The sequence below is a fragment of the Vitis riparia genome, chromosome 18 (genome assembly GCF_004353265.1).
Source record: "Vitis riparia cultivar Riparia Gloire de Montpellier isolate 1030 chromosome 18, EGFV_Vit.rip_1.0, whole genome shotgun sequence".
Taxonomy (NCBI): Eukaryota; Viridiplantae; Streptophyta; class Magnoliopsida; order Vitales; family Vitaceae; genus Vitis; species Vitis riparia.
Window position 1 is genome coordinate 34,398,339 of NC_048448.1, and position 18,403 is coordinate 34,416,741.

General features: G+C 33.8%; 2 protein-coding genes across 4 annotated transcripts; one reads left to right on the forward strand and one right to left on the reverse strand.

Annotated features, from left to right (window-relative positions):
* The first annotated feature begins 185 nt into the window (after positions 1 to 185).
* Positions 186 to 15,903, forward strand: LOC117907896 (putative methyltransferase At1g22800, mitochondrial). 3 transcript variants are annotated; one of them, XR_004650079.1, is made up of 12 exons: positions 186 to 372; positions 2,491 to 2,571; positions 5,714 to 5,792; positions 7,572 to 7,713; positions 8,309 to 8,378; positions 9,585 to 9,649; positions 9,740 to 9,818; positions 12,664 to 12,751; positions 13,611 to 13,675; positions 13,857 to 13,946; positions 15,036 to 15,466; positions 15,643 to 15,903. XR_004650079.1 is itself a non-coding variant. In XM_034821577.1 (11 exons), the coding sequence occupies exons 1-11, from the start codon at positions 226 to 228 to the stop codon at positions 15,147 to 15,149; spliced, it is 1,020 nt and encodes a 339-aa protein (XP_034677468.1). In that variant the 5' UTR covers positions 186 to 225; the 3' UTR covers positions 15,150 to 15,665. The 3 variants fall into 3 exon arrangements, 1 of the variants encoding a protein (XP_034677468.1); XR_004650080.1 differs by having other exon boundaries at positions 15,036 to 15,228; positions 15,348 to 15,665; XM_034821577.1 differs by having other exon boundaries at positions 15,036 to 15,665.
* A 330-nt stretch (positions 15,904 to 16,233) lies between these two features.
* On the reverse strand, positions 16,234 to 17,091 carry LOC117905766. The gene has a single exon (XM_034818640.1). The coding sequence runs from the start codon at positions 17,089 to 17,091 to the stop codon at positions 16,234 to 16,236; it is 858 nt and encodes a 285-aa protein (XP_034674531.1).
* Between the last annotated feature and the right edge of the window lie 1,312 nt (positions 17,092 to 18,403).

An 18,403-nucleotide genomic window follows, 5' to 3' on the forward strand; every position in this document is an offset into this window, starting at 1 on the left:
AAGTCTATTAAAATAAATAAAAATATTTATTTGATGACATTTTCTACTATAATTCTCAAAAAATAAATTTTAGAAACTTCTAATAAAAATAAAATGAAAATTGCCAAATATGTTGATTTCCAGACCACCTAAAAACGGGCTTTGGATCGTGGAGGATTCGAAACCGGACCCGATCAACAGCATTTTTCACTGCAAAACAGACCCGAAAAGATTAAAGAGCTGAAGATGAGAGCTTTGGTGGCGACGCTGTGCCGGAGAAGAGTTCAAGAGCCGTTCTCGCGCTTCTTCTACGGCTCATTCTCTACGGACAATGGAGATGGGTTTCAGAGTTCACGCGTCAAGATCTTCGATCGCCATCTCAAACGCAAACAAGTTAAGTCTTTTTTTTTTTTTCCGGAGTCCTCAGTTTGGCTGCCGAGACAATTTGGGAAAAATAAAAGAAAATTGAATTTGGAGTTTCCTTTGTTTATTTGGATTCTGTTTTATATTGTTTTGGGCTATAGGAAAAATGTAATTGGAGAAAAAGCTGCACCTCATCAGAGAACCATGGGGTTAAGATTTTGCTATTGTCGTCCCTTTGGTTGTTGGGAAATGTGGGAAAGAGAAGTGAATTAAAACATGGAGATTTACTGTTTTTTCTTTTGGTGTTCTCATAACTTAGGAAAAAATATGGTGTTTTTTTTTTTTTTAAAGATGAAAGCTAACATAATCTGAGACATGTAGGGCTTAAAAGCTTGCTGTTAGGCTGTCTTTGGTTTCTGAATAACTGAAGGAGGGGAAACGAAGATGGAATTAGGAGGCATATTGTGTTTTCTTTTTGTTGTTTTTGTTTATTGGAGAAAGAAATGATTCAGAATTATTAAAGCTGTCCTCAGCTGAGAAATGATCGAGGATTTAATTTTTTTTTTTTCTATTAGATTCTGTTTGGTTACTGAGAAAATGTGGGCAAGGAAAAGAGAGGTCTATAGGATTTTTAATGCTCTTTCTTTTTTTCTTTTTTGGTTTATTGGAAAAAATTAAGAAAGCAAAAGCTGATCTCAACTGAGAACTAGAGGAGTTAAAAATATTGTGCTTAGCGTCTCTTCAGTTCCTGAGAAAATGCAGGCAAAGGAAAGTGAAGTAAATGGAATTTGGAGTTTATTGTGTTTGCATTTGATATTTTGGTTTCTTTGTTGTTTTGGCATAGAGGAAAAAAATTAATTGAAAAGACCAAAAAATTGACTTTATAAGAAATATAGGATTTAAAATTTTGTTGTGAGCCATCGTTTGGTGCAATAAAAATATGAGTAGACTAAATAGAAGAAAATGGAATTTGGAAGTTCATTGTGAATTGGTTTATTGTGTGTGTGTGTGTGTGTGTGTGTGTGTGTGTTTTGTTGTTATGGTTCAAAGGAAAAATATGAAAGAAAAGCTGGCATCAGCTGAGAATGGAGGGTTTAAAATTTTGCTGCTAGCCTCTGTTTGATTGCCGAGAAAATATGAGTAAGAAAGCTGGCATCAGCTGAGAATGGAGGGTTTAAAATTTTGCTGCTAGCCTCTGTTTGATTGCCGAGAAAATATGAGTAAGGGAAAAAGAAGTAAATAGAATTTGGATGTTTATTGTGTTTTGCTTTTTCTTTTCTCCCAGTTCAGAGGAAAAATATAATTGGAAAAAGAAAAGCTGGCTTCAGCTAAGAAATGGAAGCTTTAAAATTTTGCTGTTGGCCTCAGTTTGGTTGCTGAGAAAATGTGGACAAGTATAGGAAAGAACATAGAATTTGGAGGTTTATTGCGTATATATACACACATATATACATCTGCATATATACATATATATGCATATACAATAAACCTTGAAATTCTATTCCCATGTTTTCATTTAGAGGGAAAAAAATATTGAAAAAGAAAAAGGGTCAACTTCACCCGAGAAGTACAGGGTTTAAGATTTTTCTGTTAGCCCCTGTTTGGCTGCATTAGAAAATGTGGGCAAAAAGGGAAGAGAAGCAAATAGAATTTGAATTCCAATTTTTATTTTTTATTTTCTAATCTAGTCTTGTTTACAGGAAAATAACAATTAAGAAAAGAAAAGCTGACATAAATAGAGAAATCTTGAATTTAAGAATTTGTCATTGAATCACTGCTTGGTTGGGAGAAAATGTGGGAAAAGAAAAGCAAATGGGTTTTGAGATCTTGTGTCTTTCATGCTGGGCTTGCTGGAGTGGGATTTTTATTTTTTATTTTTTTTATTTTCAGACCTTAAACAAGTACAAATAGATTTTGTTTTTGTAGCACTTCCATGAGGAAGGTGAGGATTCATTTGCTTTACTGGAGAATAATTCCAGGAAGAATTTTCCTAGAAAATGCGCACCCTAAATACAGCTTAATTTCATCATTGCCTTCTTTTGATAAGTAATGTCATCATCTTTTTACATTTCACCTTTTTTATTCTCTATTTATCTTTGGGCCTTTCACTCATTCTTTATTATCAAATGTGGTTTTGTTCCTTGGCAGCGTGATCGAGCTGCGTGGTTGGCATGTCCAAAGGATCCTTTAGTTGACACAGTTGCTGAGAATCTTTTGGATCGACTGGAGGTACTAGTTTACTTTGGAATTCAAGTATTTTAGTGCCCATCTACACTAAATTGCTACTAAACTTCTCACAAGATGCATTGAATTGTTTATTATCATTTTTTTTTTCCTGTATCGGAAGGCAAAAGACATAAAAGAAGCTGCATAGGTATTATGGAAACTGCATATTGCTAACATTTGCAGTTTTTTTTTAAGGAAAAGTATATCTTGAGAATGGAACCAGTGGCTTTGAGCACTACTTTGATGATATATTTTCAGCACATGGAGATCAATGCTTTCTAGAACTTTTTTTTTTTTTTTTGATAGGCAATGCTTTTCAGAACACAAATTATATTATTGTCCAATTTGATGGACGGTTGTCTTCCACTGTTATACTTTGAGATGTCACTTCCTAGGAAACACTTCATCCATCTCTTGCTCTTTCTGATGTACAGAAACGCACGTACACATGTATGTGAGCATTCATGTAGACATGTGTTGGCATAAAAAGAAGTGAATAGGCTGGGTGTAAATGAATATGCTAAAATAAGAAATAAGAGTCAATGAGATATAATCAATGAAATGTAAATAGAGTTTAGGCTCAAATTCACATAAGAAGGTTACACTAAGTATAGAGCAAGCCATACTCAAACTTTACATTCATGAAGATTTTTATTTTATTTTATTTTTTAATTTTTTTTTCATTGATATGTTTACGTTCATTAAAATTGTTGTACATAAGCTCAGCAAAATTTGAGGAAGGGATTCCAAAGAAAATTATCTACATAAGACTACGAATAAGTGTCTGCACAAACTAATATGCTCTCCAGTTCTTCATATGCCTACATGTTAATGCATGTTTGTGGTCCTTTTTGAAAAGGAAATGGTGGAAGTATTATGAGATCATTTGTGGGATACAAACTTTGTGAAATGTAGGAGACATATATTTTGGTTAAGTGCATGAAGGTACCTTCAATTCATTATACAGGGAGCAAAATAACTGGAATAGAAAAGCAAGAGCTGTAGAAAATACACATAATAGTGCATATGTCAAAGATTTTGGATTCTTGCAGACTTTAATGGCATGAATGTAAGAGCATGGAAAACTGACCTGCATTACCAATAGAGCTATGCTATGGATTGAATTGCCAGTTCTATGTTATTCAGGGGCCATATTGCCTTCAAGCAGGATACTGTTAGATAAATTTAAACCTTACAGAGCTATTAGCCTCAATAGATATGCCTTATGGAGAGTGAACAAAAAAACTCCTCCTGCATTGCCCTCTTGCATATGATGTTTGACATTTTCTATTCCTTTTGGCTGGGATCTAATTGGCAGACTTGAAGCTGATTCCACATATGTTGACTATGGTTTTGGTAGGATATCTAGGATTAGTCTTGTGGCATTGTGCTATTTTACCTACCTTGTAGGTAATCTGGAAAGGACTACAAAGATGAATTATCAACAAAACCAATTGATTTTTATGTCTATTTTTGTTTCTGTCATCAAAGAGTTTGTGGTCATCTTCATTAGCTTGGTCTCTATGGATCAGGTTGGCTTGTTAATCCTTTCTGAGGAGAAGACCACCAGTTGTTTTGTGGATTCCTCCTCCCATAGATTGCATTAATCTTATCTTTAAACGGTTTCTCACTACGTAACTAATGGATAGGATTTTGAATCTGAACTAACAGGGAACTGAAAAAGGATTGTTAATGGTTAGGAACATAAAGGTGGAAGAGGCGTTTTTGCTTTATAGTTCATGGCCTTCCACAGAAAGAGAGGCCTGTGGAACTGTGGAGGTATAAGCACCAGATGAGGTGAATCTGAGATTGTGGAGGAATGGATTCTCCTACCTGATTTGGAAGACTAGATGACCTAATCAGGAGATAGATGCATTAGCTAGGAGGGGAGCTCTTTGTTTTTTTGTGTCTTCCTTGTAATCTGTTGGTGATTTGGCTATTTATTTGTATTGTAACATACACTATGGCTGAAGGTTGCTTTAGGAAAGAGAGTTTGGGGCTTAGTTTTTTAAGCTCTTCTCAATCTCACAAAGGATATCACAACCTGCTTTGCGTTTCATTCTTTTTTGCATATATCAATAAATTGTTCTGTTATGGACTAAGAAAAAGGACCACTCCTGTCAAACTTTTTCAGTTGTTGTTTTATTGATACCAGCCAGTTATGATGAAATGATGTTCCTAATTTAATATTCATAGTTGTCAGTTTTTATCTATATATATGAACATCAGGATATTCCCTTTCTTTAATTATTTTATCTGAGCTTTCCATTAATGTTAATTTAATATGTCCATTAGCAATATGGTAGTGTAAGTTTCTGTTGAAAAAAACATTCAGGAAACATATGTGAAGGCAACATGATACTTCAAGATTCTATGAACCATATTTTGAGGCAATATTGTCTTAATGTAAGATTCTACAAAAACAATTAATTTAGTCTAGAATCTTTTTAGGCAATATAATAACAAAAGTTAACCCGCTAGGATAGGCTAGTCGGTCAGGGCGAACACTGAGAAGTGTGGTCCTAATAAGTGGCACATGGTCTTGGGTTCGAGTCCTGACACTGATTATACCCTGAATTTATTGGGTACTAGTTGTTGCGGGACAGATAACACCCCGAGGTTTGGGTCCCCATGGAGAGTCCTAAGGACTAATAATAATAATAATAAGAAGAAGAAGAAGAACAACAACAACAACAACAACAAAAGTTACCTCCAAGCCATATATTATGGCAAACATGAATTAAGAAATTCTCAATATATGGAAACATCATTTCAGCTAAAGGCTCCACTTATTCATTGACAAATCATATATTGAGGCTGCAGGTAATCTAGAGTCTTGTTAATCTACTTATTTGATCTAATATAAAAACATTGGTCACAGATCATGTTTAGGTTTTTCTAAATGCTTATGCACTAATGTAAAGTTTAAATAATATATAGTATCTTCTTAATCACTTGTTGGCCTGATGAAAGGAGTCCAGCATGTGTAAAATTGGTAAAGAACAATCACAAAATTGTGTCAAGAGTTGCAGTTCTTCATACAATAATGAAAAGCTAATGTTCCTTCTAAAAGTTTAGTATGATAATATTTTGAATTTGTTTTGCATATTTTGGGTATATCTCCCATGTGTTTTCCCTTTTGTAGGATTGCAAAAAGGCATTTCCTACAGCGTTATGTTTGGGGGGTTCATTGGAAGCTATTAGGCGTTTGTTGCGTGGGCGTGGTGAGAGTTCATTTTAATATATATATGTTTTCTCCCAAAAATATGTGTTGCTGTTGGGTATTTTTTTGGGTTTGTTGGCTTTACTTCATGATTCGAGTATGAAATTTGAAAATATATGGCATGCAGCTTTAGGAAGAACAATAACATCAGTGACAGTATGGCTCTTTGTTAGCTCAAATGCATGCAAACTGTATTGCTGGTTAGAAAGGCATCACTACAGATGATAACGGAAACCCCTGAGAAGGAATTCATGTCACAGAATAAATAGAAATTCAAGTTTCACAAATAGAAATCTTTTATCCATATATTTGTTGCTTCTTTTTGATTTTATTATAAATCTCTTTATCAAGTTTCACTTATCTTGTATAAAAAAAATTCTTTCTTCCATATTTCATACACCATAACTTGTTCAAACAGATTGTGCCTTCAGCTTGATCAGTTGCAATATATTGCACATATGTCTGTAGTAAACATGTTTTAGGAAGATATTAATTTTTAAGTGGAAAATCCAACCTTATTAACTTTAGTTGCTGCCTCAATAGAGCAAAGGGATGAGCACCAGCTCTATTGATTTCAATTTTGCTTGAATGACTCTTCATATATATGGTAAGTTGCTGTAGAAAATATTTTGTATAGCTGTCTTATTATATAGCTATTAGTTTCCTAGTTTGTATCCTGATCGTACTAGTGGAGATTGACAAACATTTCATAAAAGAGAAACTGGATGGTGCATTGATTTGCATTCCATGTGTTTTAACAAGAGGGCAACTTGTATATCGTAACCAAGGGACTAGCTAGTCACTCATTTCAAGCAATCACTGGCAAGCTGGGAATGGATAATTTCTGTTCTCTAGCTTTAGGGGGAGCATTGGAAAGTCAACATAAACCAAAGTTGGGAATGAGCCGTATATCTATTATTTAATTTAGGCTAATTTTTTATGTTGTGATTGTTTCCCTTTATTGTAAATTTGAACAATTTGACCCCTAATTCTTAGAAGTTGATCCTTGAATTTTAAGATTCGTACAACTAGGTAATTATTTCCCTTTTAGTGTAGGGAGTGCTATATATATATATTGTGTATTGATTAATTTAGAAATAAAATGAATCATTCTTCTTCGTCATTACTTTAATAATACGCAAATTATATACTTACGATGTCCTACTGGCATTATAATTCGACTATAGTTAAACTATCAGTTCGATTGGTGATCCTAGTAAATTTTCCAATTCAATGATTGGTCCCGTTCTAAAAACATTGGTGATAATGGGTTAAGGAGATGGTGGTGTGGTAACATTGGTGGCAATTTGGCAATAGTTGTGTTGGTGATAGTGGTAATGTTAGCAACCTAAAAAAGATAGGGGCACTATGTTTACTTATAAACGGAAGGAGAAAGGTGCCATTGCTTTTCAAGTTAAGGTGGAAAGTCCTGGGTGCAAGTGTAATTTCCCCATAATTTTAAAAGTTCTACCAGGTGAATTTGTCTTCTATTTAGTCCCATACTTGAATGGTTGTTTGATCAAAATTCAATTTTCTTTTTCTCCTAATTATTCTATATGATGCATGATGGTTTTTCTCCTAATTATTCCATATGATGCATGATGGAATTTCATCTGGGCATTTTGTGCATCTAAGTCGTTCCTATGTTTTTTGAAACTTTTGTCTTTACTATTTGAGTACTTGAGGAAAGTATGATATAAATCATCTGATGGAAAGGCTTGTTCCTTACCTTGGTAATCATTATAGATTATAATGTTAAGGACACTTTATCATATCTCAGGTGCCATCGAAAAGCTCATTATGATGGATACGTCTTATGACATGGTGAAATTGTGTAGAGATGCTGAGCAAGATGTGCCTAATGAAAGCATAGAAACATCCTTTGTGGTTGGTGATGAAGAGTTTTTGCCCATAAAAGAAAGGTATTTTAATGCAAACCATGATTGCACACGGGAAAGGACTGCTAAAATGGTAATTGCAGAAAGCTAAGCAGCTGTTTAATAAATGGAAAACCTACTCAATAAGAAACCATAATAGGAAGTTGTGTGAGCATAGCTTTCAGTACTAAAGGAGTCGAATAAAATATGAGTGTCTCTTTTTTGCATTATGCTTGGGTGCTTATAAATGTTGCTTAGTAATTTGAATCATTGTTTAATTTATAATTCAATGGGCAATATTAAAATTCTCCTTTACTGTAATACCAATTTCAGAATTCAAATGGTCCTCTGTAATCCAGTAGATAAAGTCCAGTGGAAAAGCTCAGCGCAAAACATAAAAAAAGCTCACTAAACATTTTCTAAACAAAAAATTTAGAAACTTTTTAACCAGATTCTGGTGTACAACTGGCTGCCTTATTTGATTCCTATCATAATGGAAATTACCTTTGGAGCCTTATGATATTCACAACAAACAAAACCTGCTCTTCAATGCCTTCATCAGTATGTATGTAGATTCATGTAAAAAATATGTTGATGTTTTTATTGGCACTCTAATGGCTTGTGTTTGTAAATTGCAAAGTTCTCTAGATCTGGTAATCAGCTGCTTGGGACTCCATTGGACGAATGATCTTCCTGGAGCCATGATACAGGTAAGCTTCTTTAGAGTTGTTATGGTTTTAAGTATTGTTATCGATGTCTCAAAACTCAAAAGTGATGGGCCTGGTGCTACGCTATGTCTTCTGAAGTGCAGCGTTACACAAAAAGTGCATTGAAGTCCATGAAGAGAGGTTTTTTTTTTTTCTGATAGGCATTGAAAATTCACAAAGATAAGAACATCTAAATAAATGGAGAGAACTTACAAGGTACCAATCTTAGAGATAAGGGTGCATATTCTATTGTGTAGAAAAAGCAATAAATTTTCTGACTTGGCCTAAGCTACTATGCTAGTTCATCATCTTAAAGTATATAACTCCAGAGATATTGTAAACCTATAGTATTAGGATAATTGCACTCCTTGGTTTCTTCGTTTTTTGAAACTCTATTTTTTCAATCTTGAAATAGGTACTCAACTTTACCAACATGTCATTTGATACAACATTTACAACAACAAAAGTAGAGTACATGTTAGACTTTTTTTTTTATATCAGAAACAAAATATATTCATTTTATTGAATGGTAATTACAAAGAAGGATGGCTTATCCTTTCAACACGTACAATTGCTGGCCAAAAAGTAGAAACACTTACAAAGAAGTACATGTAAGAGTCAAAAATGAAGATGAGCAAACTTACACTGATATATACCCATCTGCCAAAAACAAAAACAAGCAACTTGGTCCAAGTGGAATTTAAACAGACTATTTTCCTTTTTGAAAAAGGTGTTTCCATCAATTGGTTTTTTAGTGTTAGACAAGCTATGTAGTTTCATCTTTTATTTAACAACCTAATTATATATATATTGGAGGATAGAGATATATTACACAGCTCCTAGCAAAAAGGGGGATTCACCCCATTTATGCTGGAAAACTACTCCAATTAAATATTTGAGGAGTCAGTCCCCTGCAATGTTAATCCTTGATTGAATGGTCTAAGTTTGCACTTGATCTCTTTCCTGAAAATGGGATTAGCTTTGTAACTGTGTTTTCTTCCCTAATATTGACATTTTAATAATTTGATGCCTAGTTTCGAATCTCCTTCATAATCACAGAGATACATCTTTTTCCTTTTCAGTAGTTGCAGCCCATTTAGGAGAGATAAAGATTCAAACTGAGATTTTATGGCAGCCAATTATTATTGTTGAGTGGTAACTCATTTGTGGCGATGTCTAAGACACAAGTTCATGTTGTATTTTTGACAGTGCAGATTGGCATTGAAGCCCGATTGCCTATTTTTAGCAGCTATTCTTGGTGGAGAAACCTTAAAGTAGTTTATTCACTTGTTTTTCTTCAAATCTAGTATAGTATTTCAATGCACAAAAGGCCTAAGTGTTTTTTCCATTTTTCTTGTGATTAGGGAGCTGAGAATAGCATGTACTGTAGCACAAATGGAGCGTGAAGGGGGCATAAGTCCACGAGTATCACCATTGGCACAGGTGGGTACTTTGCTGCAAAATTCCTCTCTATTATCATTAAATTGTGACTTGAAAGGTCAGTCATTATATAGTTTTCAAGCAGTAGTTTCTTATGCATGCATGTAATTTTGTGTGTTTAGTACTTTTATACGAATTGTTCTGATGTCCATACTCTGTAGTTGAATTTCTTTCCAGATTATTCAATGTTTTAAGTCAAGTCTAAAACTTGAAATGTACTGGTTACAAATTTCTCATCACTTCTATGCTCACATATAAATTTTTGTTGTGAGAGTTCAAATTTTAATTGAAGCTCTATATTGACCCACATAATAAATATATAAAAGTAAACATCTAGGTCCTTAAAAGTACAATCATATACAGGCATGAGTCAAATTTACATGCAGAATGTCAATTTATGAGTTTTTTTTCATGTGAGCCATGTGGTAAGCTTGGGATTCAAACATCCAGATGCTTTTGTTGTTTGTGTTGGAAAATTTTCTGAGCATGGTAATTATTGGTAAAACATGGTAATTTGCAACTTAACTTTAGGAAATGTCAAAAGAGGCGGTAAAAAGCAATTAATACCTGAGTTGTTACTAATAAATTGCATACATAACAAACATGTGATATATAGGCTGCTAATCATGTGTGTTGGAGAAGATACATAACATGTCAAAAAGTTGAATGCTAATTAGATGCCAACTCTGATATCCAAATACAATGTCTTGGCACTAAAACATGTTTACCAGAGTACTTGATTGAGTGTCTACTAGAAGGTAAAAGTATTAGACAAAAGAAAAAGAACTGGAACCAAAAAAATTAAGGAAAAAAAAAGCTGAGGGTGGAATGGAAACCCCATTAAAAGACTTTGCTGCCAGTGATCCTTTTGGCATAGTCAACTGATCCACTACTTAGTTACTGACTTAGACATCCAATAGAAGAGGTGTAAAACATGATAATGTGAGATTAATCATCAATGAAGAAGATGAAATATTCAAATAAAAAAATTTCGGGGGTTTTGCTCATAGTAAAAGAGATTATCTTGTTACTGAATTTATTAAGCCCGTGTGCAACCCCAAAAAGAGATGTTACACGTGAGGGAGGGTGTTGCAAATCTCCCAATTTATAAAGCTCACTTTTAAACCCAAAAAGAGAGGCTACATGTGAGGAAAGGTGTTGGAGAGAATGATGTACATTATGAACCCAAATCTTACAAGCTTAAGCTTTTAGGAAAATTGGTAGTTCAACATATCTGTTTAATGACCATTCATCTTGGATCTTGGACCATGGATCATCCATCTAGTTTACACCCCTAACTGCAGAACATGATTTCAAACTTCTCTTATGACTATGAGGTAACCATAGCTCCAAGAGCCTGAATCCTGTGTAGTTCATGAAATGAATGAAAACCTAGAATCAATCATCAATTTATAGCCAGATCCAGAGAAAAGCAAGCACTTCTCAAGGGAAGGTGCTGTCATCTCATGCGAAATTCCATTTATCACAGTGGCACTCTTCAAATTGATTTTGGGCCCACAAATTCTTAAAATTCTTAAAGATGGTGGTCATGCTAATGAACCTATTGCCCTTGCTAGAGGAGAATAAAAATGGTATTGTTAGCAAAGTAGAAATGGGAAACTCTAGGACTCGCCTTCCCAACCCTGAAGCTTTTAATAATATCAACCTTCTCAACCCTAGTGAAAATCTTACTCAAAACATGGACTACCAAGGAAAATAAGAAATGCAGTAAAGGACCCCTTGCCTTAGGTCCCTCTAAGTTCCATCTTGCTTTCTGATTTTACGCTGATCTTGATTGCAAAAATCTATTACATCTTTTGCTTATCAGAAAAAAATTTGTTCCATTTTTCCCATCTTTCACCAAAAGCTTCCCTGTGCATTACATGGTGTAGGAAATCCTGGGCCACCTGGTCATTGACTTTCTCAAACTCCACCATAATCATAAGTCTTTGCCTTCTTTTTGATACATTTTAGTATGGTGTTGGTCACCAATATAGAATTCTGCATCCCTAGTGAAGGCCCCTTGAGTATGGTATCCTATAAACACAAATAACAACAACAATAGGTCTGAATTCTTATCCCAAACATAAAAAACTAATGTGTCTCAAGTTTTTAATAGAGATGGAATCCATTTTCTTGAGGATGAGAGTTATGAAGCTAGAATTGGAGTTTTGGCCCCTAAGATAAAATTTGTAAAATCTGGTTTTGTCTTAATAAAGAAGTAATGATAAAACAGTAGAGGCATGTGGCTTTATCTCATCTTAAACTGAAATCCACCTCTTGAATCTCCTCTTCCTCAAAAGATCTTCCTAACTAAGAGGTACTCTTCCCTGCTACAGACTCCATTCAACCACTCCCTTCCCTGTTTCACCATCTTTTTAGCTGAATACAACCTCAAAAATATCTCAAAATTTCATTAGAAATACAACTGCCATATCCAAGAAATTTCCTGATTCAAACTCTAAAGCCTCAGTCTGTTTAATCACTCAAAATTTCATCCATTTGTCACCATGTGGTTATAATTTGTTTCTGTGTCTGTTTAGCATGGCTTGAATCACAGTAATTAGATTGTCTAGGAGTTAAGTAATCACTATGGGCCAATTGAAATGCTCAGATTTAGAGTTCAGTTTGCAAAATATTTGGCTTTGCTTTTTTCCCCATTTTTTGTTGTTTCCTTTACACTTTAAATGTACTCTTGGTGGTTGTTGGAGTTGTTTCTGCTTTTGTACCAAAGCACTCTTCTTGGTCTTATCTTTGTTGACAAATGTAGTGAAGACTTGGATTGGGTTATGTTTAATACCATATTTTGTTGGTGGTGCTGACAAATTTTTATGGTTTTGTTATTTAGGTTCGGGATGCGGGCAATCTTTTGACTCGTGCAGGCTTTACGCTTCCTAGTGTTGATGTTGATGAATACACTGTTAAATATAGAAGTGGTGAGAATCCCCATTTGTCAATTCTGGCTTGTAGTTCAGTAGCTGTATTGGAAACACATAATTCTATGCCTTTTGAGTCTACATTTGATTGTAAAGTAACGCTTTCATTAGTGGGATTACTGTAAGCTTAGGTCTCATGGTTAAGTTTGTCATATGCATGTGAACTGCTGACATGTCCACAGACCCTTGTAGTTTGAAGCATTTTAATTGCCATCTATCTTATTTGTTGAATCTCCGGAATAATTCTTACTTGTATGACCTTGATCTTCTTTGCAATACCAATCGTTATTTCTCATTCCCCATGTAGTTTTTGGGTCTGTTTCTATGTCCATGTTCCTTGGACGGATCACTATAAACTTGACCCTAAGATCTTTGACAGCATTTTTCTTTGTTTGCCCGCTTAAGTGAGTTATGTGTTATCATTTTTTTTTTTTATCAGAAGTTATGTGTTATCATCTCAACTCTTTAAAAATTTAATTTCCACGTCACAATATTTGAGTTTGCCTTTTATCTGGGCCTGGTCACCATACCCCCCTTTCTGAGGAGGCACACCTTCTCTTGAAGTTGCAGGTCCTTCTATGTCTGATTAACCATCTTTCAGAAATCAGTGGGTGTAAAAAGTTGTTTATTCCCTCATTGTTGAAATATGTGCTATTGCTTGCATTTCCTGCTGCCTTTTCCACTTCTTCTCCTGAGCAGGAAGGTGATTTTCTTATTGAAGCAAAAAATAATAATCACATATGTTCCTATAAAAGAAATTGTAATTATTATTATATATTAACTTAGAATATAAGTTAAAAATAAAATCAATGCATGTTAATTACCTTTATGTCTCACATGTGCTTTTATCTGTATGTAGCTCTTGACCTAATAGAACATCTGCGTTCAATGGGTGAAACTAATGCTCTTCTACAGAAAAGCAATGTAAGTTTTTTTTCTCTTTTTTTAAAATTGTTATTTTTAAAATTTAGGTTTAATTTTTTTTACTTTTTTCGCATATAATGAATGCTTCATTCTTTTGGATATATATTCTGCTTTATTACTGAGAGTCAGCTTGGTTCTACTTATATCATTGGCAATTTGATTTGTGTCTCAATGAAATCAGATCTTAAAGAGAGAAACAGCCCTAGCAACTGCAGCTGTTTATGATTCAATGTTTGCAGAAGAAGATGGCACCATTCCCGCAACCTTCCAGGTGATAATAGTACAGTGCTTCCTGTAGAATAACATTTTTGTATGGTTTGTATTGTCAACTTTCTTCATGATAAATAATGAAGCTCATGAAACCAGGGAAACAGTACAAACAAATGAAGCTAAAACAACTTAGCCTTAGGGGTTGGATAATCTAAGTATGTATTCTGTAATGTTCAAGCGATCTACCAATTGAATAGGTGGAGCTACCAAGAGCCATTGGTATTTCTGTCTGATTTCATGAACTGGAATCTTGATCTCTATATCACCATGGGGTTCATATAATAGAATAATTATAAAGAGGGCTGACTTGACTCCCAAATCATGATAAGTGAAAAATATTCACTCATTCTATTGTTTACTACTTCTATCCTTTGCAAAACTGTTCTATATAAGATTATTGACCCTTGCATGGGCAAGAGAAAGTGATGCAGGATTGTTAAAATTTCCAGCATTTTGGAATTATTGTTAGTTGTAGAGAAGAAAATTTCTTAATCACACTAAGACTTCTAGGAAATGTAGGATAGATTCCCTAGTAATCACATGATTCACACCCTCAAAGAAGCTTGATAGCTGATGAAAACTCTCAGTAAATTCCTAAGCAATCACACCCACAAAATAAAGATTTTCATTGTTAGATATGTGTACATACAAGGGCATACACCGGTTGGCGAGTTTGTTCTCACCTATCCTTTAGCCTTAGTATTTTCAGGTTCTACCTCAAGGGATTTGCCATCTTTTACCTTCGGGTTTCCTTCTAACCTTTGGTCTTGGCCCTCCTTAATTAGAGGGAAATGGTTTCAAAAGTCAACCAATTGAGAAAAAACTGATAACAAGCTACTTTAAAGTGGGTTGGAGTTTCTCATGTTTGTGCTTTGATTGCCAAGATGGATGGAAAGGAGAAGAAATTATTCAGGATCCTACATCTTCTTGGCAAACCAAAGTGGAGGATTAGATAATTCAATTTCCTTTCTTCATCTCAGTTCTCTTTTTGTACTCCTATTTATGCTTGCACATCCTTGTTATGACACTGGAAAATGATGAAAATTTTCTCATATTTTGGTTAACTTTTACACTGCTCTGGTTTTTGTAGGTTATTTACATGACTGGGTGGAGGGAACACTCTTCTCAGCAGAAGGCCAAAAGAAGGGGATCTGCCACAGTATCTTTCCAAGACATACAAAAGCAGTTTGGCAGTGATAGTTGACTGGTAGTCTTTATGAATGTTAAAGACGATGAAGGAACTTCCCCAACATGGGCAGAGAGGCATTCCAATGCCCACCAAGGTGGCAGCATTTTCATATGTAGCATGATTATTCTGAAGGGAAACAAAATAAGAGAAGTCAGTTATGGTTGTTATACAATTGCTTTGTATTGATGTCCTCACCAAATTGAATTGATGTAGGAGTTTCTACAGAGCAAAAGTACCAGGAGGCAAAGTTATGGGTGCCTTTTCCTTTAAGTTAAAAAACTGTTCCAATGGAGGATATGAGAAGTCACTGTGTCATGGGTTAATTATCTCAGGTGAGTGATGGAAAATCTTCAAAATCATAAAATTTTCAGTAGATATCCCTCAGTTACTCTTCTCTTGAAGTTAAGTCTTTTGAATTTTTATTCTTCGCAATGGCTGGGAACGCCTTTGTGGCTTTTGAATCTATATAGACCGTTCTTTTGAATCTTTGTTTTATTTCCTCTAGTAGATAATGTGATGGGTTTTTAGTGATGTTGGGTAGACTTTTTAAGACACAACTGATGCCCTAGATGGTTGATGTTGCTTCAAGAGCTGGTAGATCCTTTCGGTGGACGTCTTGCTTAGCCAAGCATGCAGATGGGTTAGTAAACTTTTATTTTAAAAAAATTTGGATGATTGTTGACATAAAGCTGGTGATAATTCATGATTAGATGTTGATTAGATGTAGGACGAACGTCACTCTTGTGTTTTCCTAATGGATTTGTGACTCCCATAAAATGTTGGCTGAAACCCATCTTATTATTTGATTTAGAGTCCGTTTGGTTGGTAGTAATTTTAGGAAACGTTTTTAATATTTAAAATTTTTTATTATTTAAGTATTAAAAATATTATAAACGCTTTCTAGAATCATTTCCAAACATGCTACAATTCTATATAAGATAAACTACAATTTAAGGAATATCCATTAAGAAAACAAATTAATTAAATTTGATGTCTTTATAAGTAAATAAATTTCAATTAACACGTGCAAAAATAAATTGATTAAAAAAATATCTACCATATTTCTTTTTTTTTTTTTTTGAAATAATGATAGATCTTATTAATGAGAAGAAATAGAAACATCAGAGGCTAAGATAGCTCCTAATAGAGGTGGAGCATCCCGCCAAAAACTTGGACTAGCAAAAGAGCTTGCTGCTTTTGCAAGAGCATCAGCAACAGCATTAGCTTGCCTTTTCACATGACATAGAGTAAAACTTTGATCTAAAAATAGAGATCTACAGTCTTGAATAAGTATTCCAAATTCAGACCTATCAAGAGCTTTAGAGTAAAATGCATCATAAACACCTTTAGCGTCCAATTCTACTATAACATTTGAAGCACGCAGCTCCAATAGCCATCTTGCAGCTTCACGTAACCCCAAAGCTTCAGCCTCCATAGGAGAACTCACACCATTAACAACCTTAGAGTAGCAACCAACAACAGAGCCGAATTCATTTCGTAGAATCACACCCAGCCTGATGGTTTGATGTTCTGAGAAAATCGCTGCATCCACATTACATTTCAACATTCCCGAGGAAGGTTTACTCCATTTGACTTGAGTGTTGGCATTTCCATTAGAAAACTTTTGATCAGAACCCAATCTTGCATCTAACCAGTCTTTTAGGAACGATAAGCTAGCAGAGACTGTTTGAGTAGGAGATGAGGCACTATTATTCCATAACAATGAGTTTCTTTGCCTCCATATACCCCAAATGATAGACCCAACACGCCCCACCACTTCTTTATCAACATTAGTGAGGAACATGAAAAACCAGTCAAGAAAAGAAGAGACACCATTAACTGAGGGAATCAAGTCAACTTGTGACCAACATGAAAGAGCAAACGGACAGGAGAGAAAAAGATGCATTAAATCCTCTTCATGTCCTCCACAGAGTACACACGTATCAGTCACAGGCATACCTCGTGCACATAGAGCAGACCTGGTAGGTAGACATCCTTTGCAAGCACGCCATAGACATAATTTTATCTTTGGTGGGATAGACAAATCCCATAGCATATTCCATGCTAATCTACCATATTTCTTAGATTATTTTATTAAGTGAATGAATATATTTATTTATACTTATAAATTTATATTAAGAATTTAAATTTATTATAATGGATGTTCTTACTTTTATTAGAAATGTAACAACAATGATGATATTCAGTTTTTTGTATTGCATAATTTTATTATTAATCTATGATTACTCTCATTATTAAATTAATTAAGCTGATATTAGTTTCCAAATGAGTAATTATAATTATTATTTATTTTATTTTATACGTTTATATAAGTATTTCAAGGTGTATGGTTAATCTCGAGATTTTGATAATAACTAGGGACAACAATAGGACGAGTTCGGGACAGGTCGCTCTCATCTCTATCCTGCTCCATTTATTCAAAAATAATTTTTATCTTTGTCCCATTAAAAAAATTAATTTGATGGGTGGATATAAGAAATTTTTTATACTCGTCATGTCCTCTTGTTTAACTTTTTTTTTTTGTTTATTGAAATTTTTTTAATTATCTTTTATTTTTTAATTTTTTTTAATTGCATTAAAACAAATATATTTTATAAATAATTAAAGTACTATAATTTTTTATAAATTTTATATATAACTGGGCTGGATAAGGAAACACTTGAACCTGTCTTAGATTTTAAAAAATCTCAAACCCGATTACCTGATGAAATTCATCCTATTGTCATTCTTATTAACGACACATAAATTTGAATTTAATAGATATATTTGGGTGTAATAGAAAAAAAAATCCAAAAGTATATTAAAAAAGATACATTCAAATGAAATCATTAATATAAAAAAGGATCGGTTTATGTGTTAAAAAAAAAAACTCAAAACTGTGAGTGCATTAAATTTTGAGATGCATAATTATTTTAATATTAAATATACATTTTATTTATTTATTATATATATATATAGTTTTCAATTAAGTTATTTACAATTGAAACCAAAAATCATGTGCATCTATGCACTCAACGGGGTAGGTCAATTAGTTGAACCATTTTGTTGCCTCAATTAATTGAGTCGAATTTAATAAATTTAATATTAATTAGCTAAATAAAATAAAACCTTTCTATAAAAAAAGGGTTCATTCTATTTCTATCTCTTTCTTATTGGGCACTTTTCTATCTTATCCTTCTGTTTTCCTAAAAAGCTTGTCTTATTATTGACTAAGCAACGTATTAGTCAACATCTGTATAAATTATTGA